This window comes from Notolabrus celidotus, chromosome 6 (assembly GCF_009762535.1).
Source record: "Notolabrus celidotus isolate fNotCel1 chromosome 6, fNotCel1.pri, whole genome shotgun sequence".
NCBI lineage: Eukaryota > Metazoa > Chordata > Actinopteri > Labriformes > Labridae > Notolabrus > Notolabrus celidotus.
Window position 1 is genome coordinate 31,752,384 of NC_048277.1, and position 9,228 is coordinate 31,761,611.

The following is a 9,228-nucleotide window of genomic DNA, read 5'->3' on the forward strand; positions in this document are numbered from 1 at the left end:
CAGAAAGTATGAGAGTGAGTTAATACTTCTGCAGGTCAGGTTGATGCCGAACATATTTTGATCCTGATAAGTGGTGATAACGGGATAACAGGTTTGAGAATGCAGCCCAAGATAAAAACATTTCAACAGGTCAGGATCCGGATGCTGCATTTTTGTAGAGTTTCAGTGTAACCACAGAACTCTTACAAACTTCCCCAGATGGGCTAGATGTGTAAAGCCCTCTTAGGAACACCTTGATACAGTATGTGAGTTTGGGGTAAACAAATGAATGTCTTTCTTTGTTTTAAAGGTGCAGCATAGACTAGCAAGCATGAGTGTAGATTCTGGACTTTACAACAACATGAACGGCATATCGCCTCCTCAAAAGGGAACATTTAATGCTCCCCCTGGTGACTAGCTGCAGTATAGGTCTTAAAACTCACCTCCTCCTTTAAAACAGATTTAACTTACATCATACTTAGAAATTTAAATACATTTTTCTGTCGAAGTAGTTAGTTCTGCTGTTCCTGATTTATATGCAAATGTTAATTTTATGATAATTTTAGTTCTTATTTAAAAAAAAGAAGAAGAAGGGTTGACAGCTCTGTCAACAAATTGAAGCTCCTGCAACGTTCAATATTAGATTAGTAAAGTAGAGAAGGAACAGATGGAGAAACTTAAACCAACACTAACACAGGAGTCATTGAACATTCCACAACCACAAGTGTCTGCTTCAAATCAACACAACAATCTATTCTGTACCAACCCGAGGGACCTTAGAGGTTTTATTGGTTGGTTAAATATCTGCTTTAATCATTAAAAGATGTGACGTCAATCCTGTGGCTCCATAAGGGACAATCTCTTCTCCAAAACACTTCACCAGCACAACATGTTAGTGCCAATGACTGTGCTGTATTACACATACTTCTCTAGGAACAGTCCGCTTAACAGCAGATCAGATTCTTGTCTTGATTTGAAGCTGGCGCTCAGAGCTAAGATGAAATCAATGAGTCTTGTGTTAGTGTTAATTTTTCTCCTCCTGTTCCTTCTCTGCGCTGCTAATCTGGTAAACACTGCAGGAGCTGGCATTCGTCAACTAATCAAGACTTAACATCTCCCAAAAATGAACACTTGCACACAAATCAGCATGATAAGAACAAAATGTTTTACCAGAAAGCATGTGTGAGAAAAATGTATTTTAAGAGTGTTTTAAGTCTCTAATTTGAGCCATGTTCCGTCTGTTTGAAAAGAGGAAGCGGGCTTTATGACTTTTACAGCAGCAGGCCACCAGGGGGAGCTGTGATTGTTCTGGCTTCACTCTAGCTAGCTGTTGTTCTGTCTATGGTTTTATACAGTCAGTTATGCAGGCGCTATCTTTCCCTCTCTTTTTAACAATGGGGGGAGATACACTACCAGTCAAAAGTTTGGAAACACCTTGTCATACAAGGGTTTGTATTCATTTTAATTATTTGAAACACTGTAGATTAATATGAAAGACATCACAGCTATGAAAGAACATATATGGAATTATTGAATTAACAAAAAAGTGTTAAATAAAGCAGAATATGTTTTATATTTTAGATTCTGTAAAGTAGCCCCCTTTTTCCTTCATGACAGCTTTGCACACTCTTGGTATTCTCTCAGTCTGCTTCATGAAGTGGTCTCCTGGAATGGTTTCTAATTCACATGAGCCTTGTCAAGAGTTCATTTGTAGAATGACTTGCCTTCTTAATGTGTTTGAGACCATCAGTTGTGTTGTTCAGAGGTAGGGTTAGTACACAGTGAATAGCCCTATTTGACTACTGTTGTAATCCATATTATGGCAAAACCAGATTATTTAATAGTTTGAGGTCTTCAGTATTAATCTACAATGTTGAAAATAATTAAAATAAATAAAAACCATTGAATGAGAAAGTGTGCCCTAACTTTTGGCCGATAGTGTACGTATATGCGAGCCATATTGATACAGTCAACAATGTAGACTATAATAATAATAATAATAATAATACATTTTATTTAGAAGCGCCTTTCAAAACACTCAAGGTCGCTTTACAGACAGATTAAAACACAATAAATAAAACAACACGATAAAATAAATAAAAACAACAAGCAAAGTAACACCAAGTTAAAAATGAAGCAGTGGAAATTAAGCAGGGAATGCAGTTTGAAACAGATGGGTTTTGAGTTTTGATTTGAAGAGGGGTAGTGAGTCAGAGTTTCAGATGTCTGGTGGGAGTGAGTTCCAGAGTTGGGGAGCAGAGCGACTGAAAGCTCTGCTCCCCATGGTGCTGAGACGGGCAGGGGGCACAGAGAGGTGGAGGGAGGAGGAGGACCTGAGGGAGCGAGAGGGGGTGACAATGTGGAGGAGATCAGACAGGTACGGGGGGGGGAGGTTGTGGATGGCCTTGAATGTGTAGAGGAGAATTTTGAAATTGATTCTGAGTTTGACCGGTAGCCAGTGGAGCTGCTGGAGGACAGGGGTGATGTGGTGAAAGGAGGGGGTTCTGGTGATGATGCGGGCTGCAGAGTTTTGGACAAATTGAAGTTTATGGAGGGATTTGTGAGGGACACCGAAGAGGAGTGAGTTACAATAATCGATACGGGAAGTGACGAGACTGTGGACCAGGATAGCAGTGGTGTGAGGGGTGAGAGAGGGGTGGAGATGGTTGATGTTGCGGAGATGGAAATATACAGACCGGGTTATGCTACTGATGTGAGAGTTGAAAGAAAGTGAGCTGTCGAGGATGACACCCAGACTCTTTACCTGGGGGGAGGGGGACACTGTTGAACTGTCGATGGAGAGGGAGAAACTGTCGGCTTTGGATAAGGTGGATTTGGTGCCTACAAGGAGGAGTTCTGTTTTATTGCTGTTGAGTTGAAGGAAGTTGGAGGTGAACCAGGATTTGATCTCAGAGAGGCAGAGGGTGAGGGAGGAGGGTGGGAGAGTGGAGTCGGGCTTACTGGAAAGGTAGAGCTGGGTGTCATCCGCGAAGCAGTGGAAGTGAATACCGAATTTGCGGAAGATATTGCCAAGTGGGAGAAGGTAGGTGATGAAGAGGAGGGGCCCCAGGACAGAGCCCTGGGGCACACCTGAAGTGAAGGGGGAGGGTTGAGAAGTGAAGGATTTGAGTTGAATGAACTGACTTGTTCACAAAGTACATGTTTATCTTAAAGTTTGAAGAACTGTCGTTATACACTGACCTCTCTTTCATGAATGCTGTAAACATGGATAACATCAAAAAGTCATTACAACACATATAATAATTGTCCATATCAATTTATTCAACCCAGACCTGAGACTAAATGCAACCTACACACATACACACAACACACTGACAACTTTTATTTACACCTGCAATAAGATTCATATGCAGCGCTGTGCGGGGGTGATCAGCGTGAGTAATGGTCCGTAGCCTGAGTGCACACTGTGCTTTTATGTACATTAAAGCATGATACCTGGCTTATACTCTTGATAACAGAGAGTTAGCGTCCTCCCATAGGGAATATAGAGACTTTATTCTGATATGTGTCATATGTGCTTCACATTAATGCCCATCGTGTTTTTTTTTTTTTATTCTTCTACTTTTCTTCTATTCGACTGTTACTACTTACTTTGACAGTGTGGTTTTTTTCAGATATAGGGAAATATCCAATGTAGAAAAGTGTAGTAAAAACAGGGATTTAAAGTCTACTAACCCTACAGACCTTTGTGGGTGCCATGCAACCAGCACATTTTAATTCAACCTATTCTTGCTGTTTTTAACCGCCTGCCTCTCTCCTTGAAACCAGAGCCAAACCAAAGACATCAAATAGAGCCCAAAACAAGCCATAAAATCATAATGGTAGGCCACAAGTAAAAAAAACAGGAACAAAGCAACGTAGAGAAATGCTTTCCCAATATTTCTGCAGGAAAAAGTCTCTCTCCACCAGGAAAGCTTTCTGTTCATGTCCTGTTCACTTTCTGCAGGTTGAGGTGCTGCCACAGATTGGAAGTCGGTTGTCTCCATGTCCTCAACGTTATCCTGAAGGCAGCTGATGTTTTGATCCTCATCCACAGACTCACTGATGGAGGGCATGGGTGTGGACAGCAGTTTGCCTCTGTTGATAGACGATCGTCTGCCCACACTGAATCCTGTGTCTTTGTTCCTGTCTTTGCCGGCCTGCGCCCCAGTGTGAACAGCCCTCAGACAGTGCATGTACAGCTCCACCTCGTCATCCGAGTCTGACTCAGATGAAGCGCCGTCGTGACTTGTTCTGTCGATGTCATGTGTGTCGTCAGAAATGTATGAACCTCCATCTGCAAAGGTGCTCTCCTCCTCGTCTCTATCGGCTTTGGATGAATCACATGTAATGGTCTCGTGGGTTTGAAAATCTCCCTCTGTGTATGTTTTAGTCTGGATGTGTGCATGTTGAACTTCTCCAGTATTTTCTGTTCCATTAACTCTTCCCTCCTGCACATTGTTCACCAGAGCAGATAAACCATCCTCGACCTTGTTTTGTGTACTTTCTGACCTCTCTTCAAAACACACAGCTTCATTTTCTCTGTCCTCTGTTTTCACGCTGTCTGACCCTTCATCATCTGCAGCGCTGAATGGGATATTCTTTTTATCTGGATTCTTCTCTTCTTCATTTTCCAGCATTTGTTTCACCTCATCAATCTTTACACCTGCTTCATCCTCAGTGCTCAGGTGTATTTCTTCAATTCTCTCTATCGCCTCTCCCTTACGGAAAGTTCTCCTTTTAAAAGTGACATCCTGGAACTTTGTAAAGTCTTGTTCTCTCACCTTATGATCATCTCTTGTCCCTACATCAGTCCTCTCTGTCAGCTCTTTCTCTCCATCTCTCTCTCTCATCTTATTGGCCTGAACTCTAACACCTTCCTCCTCCTTTTCCTCTCTGATCCTCTGCTCGTCTTCTGAAATATCTGCAGCTTCAGCTTCTCTTTTTTGTGTTATCTCCTGCACAACTTCATCATCTGTTTTCTCTCCCTCCTTCTCTGACGTATCTCTATTTTCTGATATAATCTCTCTCCCTACATCCTCAAACTGTTCTATGTGGTCTTCTTCTACTGCCTCAATGTCCCCTGCTTGTATACAGATTTCCTCTTCATCTGTCAAAATGCTTATCTCCTCTTCCTCAACCATCATTTCCCAGTTTTTAACCTCAGATGAACAAAAGTCTGCTAGATCAAGATGCTTTGTTTCTTCTTGTTTCAGTGTGTCTTTGTCTTCATCTTGAAGCTCTTCAGTCACGTCACCATATATGCAATCATCCCTCATCATCATTACTGACTCATCTACCATGTGGGAGCTGTTTGCCTGTTCTTTCACTCCTTCCTCATGATAAGTTTTTTCCTGAGTTTTAAGAGATACCTGAAGTGCTGTGTCATCCTTTCCTTTCAACGTCTCCAAACAAGACTCAGAGCTTTCTAAAGTATCTTTGGCAGCTTCTAAAAAAGCTTCTAAAACTGTATCTTCCCCTGATGTGACTATAGTTGTTGATTCAGTTACTATTTTGCGTATATCACCTTCTTCTTTCTCACCACTGCTGCAGGTGTGTTGCTCTGTCTCATTACCAACACGCCCTGATTCGCTCTGAGAAGATTTAAGAGAAGTATCTAAACTTTGTGCATGTGTTTCATGTGGACCAGTTTGAACTTGTGTGCATGTTTGCTCTGACGGTTCATCCTCTGCTTTTTCTGCTGTGGTTTGGCTCTGGGGGTCATGGGTCACTTTCTTTTCCTGTGCTTCTCCCTGGAGATCTGAACTCTCAGCTAATATTAGTTTATCCAACACATCTGCACTTAGAACGCTGACAGTGTTTGGATGTGCTGAAATCATTTTGGGAACCTCAGAAGCATTTGTGCATGTTTGATTTGAATGTTTGAGCTCATCTGTAACCTGCAGACTCTCTGGATTGTCCAGGATGTCATTTGGTGTCGCACTGAAACTTGTTTCTTCCTCTTTTATGAGATCTAAGCTTTCTTTGTTTGATGATTCAAGAGTCTTGTTCACATTTCCCTTAGTTGTGTTGATGCTATCACTGGTATCTGTAGGAACAGTGCATCTGGTTTCTCTGTCTTCAATGTTCGGTGTAGCTTTTACTGAATTTCCTTCATCAGCTGAGCTCTGACTTTCTGTTCCTGCTCTGCCAAACGCCTGACGATACAGTGGAGCCACCACAGTCCCAAATGTGAAGCTGTTGGACGGGCTAACAAGGCTGTCACTGCTCACCGCTGAATCTAAACCGTCCTGTGCTTCAGCTGCAGAGTTGTCCTTCTGAGTGCTTCCCTCAGCTGTAGAGACAGACTTGTTGGTGTTGTTAAGCTCAGCAGAAGCAGGAATTGAATGCAACATGTTGTCTGGGATATCTGAGGCACTCTCACCTCCTGTTAATGTGGATGAGTCAGCCAGACCAATGCTCTCAGATGTCTCTGTCTGGTTACTTGAGGTGTAGTCATGTCCCTGTAGGACATCAATGAGGGGCTCACTGCTTATTCCCACGTCTCTAGAGACGTACTGAGAGTCTTCTGCGCCGCTGCTCTCCTCAGAGAGTGAGTTTACATCTGAGTGCTGATCTTCTTGATCTACCTGTTGTGCTTCTGAAAGGGATTCATCTTCCTTGGAGTCAGCTGCTCCATTTCTTTGAGAAAAGTAGTCCCTCACTCGGGCCATGCGTGCAGCCTTTCTGCGACTTCTCCGGCTGCAGTTCCGTCTGCTCTTCGTCTGTCCATCAACAACAAGGATACATTTGTTTTAGTTTTCTCTCACAGTGTTTATGGCATGCAGCTGTCATTCAAATTTGCATGAAGCTCAGATGAAATACAATCCTTGTCTGCATTTTTTGAAGAAATATAACAACGTGAAAGCTGCAATATTTGCAGGCCATGACACAGTACAAGGTGTCCTTTAGGTGTGCAGTACATTATGTCACACTGGTGCTACTCAAGCCCTGGTCATGTGACATTCTTTTAGAAAGTGCACGGGGTCATGTTAATGTTTCTGCTCCTCTTGTGCCTCATAGATATGTCTTTAAGCTCCCTTTGACAGCCAGAAATTCTTCAGTCTTGTTTAAAATACTTTGCAACGTCCAGTCAGAGAGGTCAATATCATTTAAATAGACTCAAGTACCCTGTCAGTCCCAGTGACTTAAATAATATGGTAACTTTTATTTGCATTACACCTGTGTTGCAAACATAACATGTATTGATTGGCCTTGGATGTCCACACCAGAGTAAATCAGTGTTTGAGTAAACTGAACAGGCACTCACCAGTTTCTGACCATCTTCCTCCGATGCTCCCGACTGATCGTCAAAAACGTCTTTTGCCTTCAGAGTCTCTGCTTCCTCTTCTCGTTTGGACACATCTGGAAACAAACAGTTGACATAAACATTGAGATTGCACGACAACAGCCACATTTTTTTTTATTTCTTAATGATTAATTTAATCTCACAGCCAGCAAGTATTCACCTGTTTTGTTAGTTTCCTGACATGATGAAGCTTCCATTGCTGAAATGTCTTCCAGAGAGGAGAAGTTTTGACTGTCGATCAATAAAACAACAATCAGTCAGATTGAATCTATGTGACTGGATCTCACATATTTGTATGACTATCATCAAAGGAATCGATTTCATGAAAACATTTCATATATTTCTGCTGATGTTGTTCATCAGTGCAACTTCCTTATATTTATCTATTCACAGATGTCCAAGATTGGTTGCACGATTCCTGCAAGTAACCATAGTTTTGTCATTCAGCAATAAAGAAGAGAATATTTCCCCCACTTATGGAAAACCTAAAGTAATTACAAACTACACAAAGTCCCTATTTGAGTCAAACTTATTATTCACCTAGATACATATTTTGAACCGTCCTTATGGTATCATCCTTATAATATCAAGGCTTTCAGTAGATAACAGCCTTCATACAAAACTCTTCTCATTTCTTTGTCAGGCTACTAATTCAGATTCAATGGGCACGAACATTTTTGAATGGTATGTTAAGCCATTCGTACTCCTCAAGAATGGTGGATGTTTCTCCTGACCACGTAAGATTATCAAATTTAACTACATTGAATTTCGTCTGAAAGCATCATCACTGACATTTTAAATCCACATCAATAAAAACACTTTGAATCCTCACCCAACGATCTTAAGGCAGCTTTTCTTCTTCACATTTTCCCCATGTGGTTTTTTAATCTCCTCCTTAGCTCTTTGATGACAGAACAGTATGTAGTTCCTGCCGTTATTGTTGGCCCAGAACGCCCCAAGCGTAGTCTCATATCGCAAACAGAAGTCCACCCTGACCCCCTGCTCCCCAAACGGGGGCACTAAAGTGAGTTTAAATGAGAAACAGTCCATCAGACCCTCACTGGAACCAGGGATGTACTCTGCCAGGAGGTCAAAATGGGTGGACCAGGAGTCCAGAGTGGTTCGGACGTACACCGCCTTATCAAAGGAGACGTTGAGTACACGGATCACTCCTTTCAGTGTTGTGGTCCCTGGAAGTAACTCGATGGTCTCTAACTCCAGTTTCTGATCCCGGACTCTGGTGAACAGCTCCTCAGTAGACAACGGAAGTGAGAAACTGAAGGGAGATATGAAGTATTCCTCTGAATCTTTCTCTCTGCCTTCACTAGAATCATAGTCTGGCAGCTTGGGTACATCCCAAATGTCAAACTCCTTCACTTGCACCAACTCAAGGCCTTTTGAGTCTGCGAACGACACCCTCCTGGAACCACAAAGGGGCGGCACGGGCTCCGAGTCCTCGTCACTGAGAGAGCTCTTTCTTCGGGGGAGAGGAGAAGACTTGGGCCTGATGCCGATCACAATGTCCCCCTCGTCATCGTCCACATCCACATCCACTGAGCTGAGGCCTGGCACTCCGAGGAGGCTGCAGGCCTCAGAAAGACTCGGTTGTCCAACAAACTCCATGGGGCTCCCAAGGAGAGACTCAGCGGGAAGTGAGCTGCAGTGCTTCTGCTTCTGGCAACTGACATTCAACATGCTCTGACTTAACAGATGGAGTCGAGTTACAGATGACATTGTTGCAAGGGCCAACGCTATAAATAGGGGAGAGGAGACTTAAACTATGTACAGTAGTGTAATCGCAGGAGGAGAAATATTATTCTCTGGGGTATTTGTGTGATATTATCTGTATTAAATATACACATTTATCTCATTTTTGTGCAGCAAAACATCCATAACTCTGCAGAGTTTTGCTGAAGTGTAAGTAGTGCCCCTACAGTAGT

At 42.5% G+C, this 9,228-nt stretch overlaps 1 protein-coding gene across 1 annotated transcript; it reads right to left on the reverse strand.

Moving 5' to 3' along the window:
- Positions 1-3,279: 3,279 nt before the first annotated feature.
- ppp1r3ab (protein phosphatase 1, regulatory subunit 3Ab) lies at positions 3,280-9,022 on the reverse strand. The gene is made up of 4 exons (XM_034686134.1): positions 8,121-9,022; positions 7,449-7,519; positions 7,250-7,344; positions 3,280-6,704 (listed from the first exon to the last, which is right to left on the reverse strand). Exons 1-4 carry the CDS (start codon positions 9,020-9,022, stop codon positions 3,714-3,716), a joined length of 4,059 nt encoding a protein of 1,352 aa, XP_034542025.1. The 3' UTR covers positions 3,280-3,713.
- Between the last annotated feature and the right edge of the window lie 206 nt (positions 9,023-9,228).

Bases quoted from the DNA above. Each gene is read 5' to 3' on its own strand.
- ppp1r3ab (XM_034686134.1), bottom strand. From the start codon at position 9,022: ATGTCATCTGTAACTCGACTCCATCTGTTAAGTCAGAGCATGTTGAAT. The intron at 7,520-8,120 runs GTGAGGATTCAA...ATTGATCGACAG, and splicing joins AGCTGCCTTAAGATCGTTGG to TCAAAACTTCTCCTCTCTGG. The intron at 7,345-7,448 runs GTGAATACTTGC...GTTTGTTTCCAG, and splicing joins TCAGGAAACTAACAAAACAG to ATGTGTCCAAACGAGAAGAG.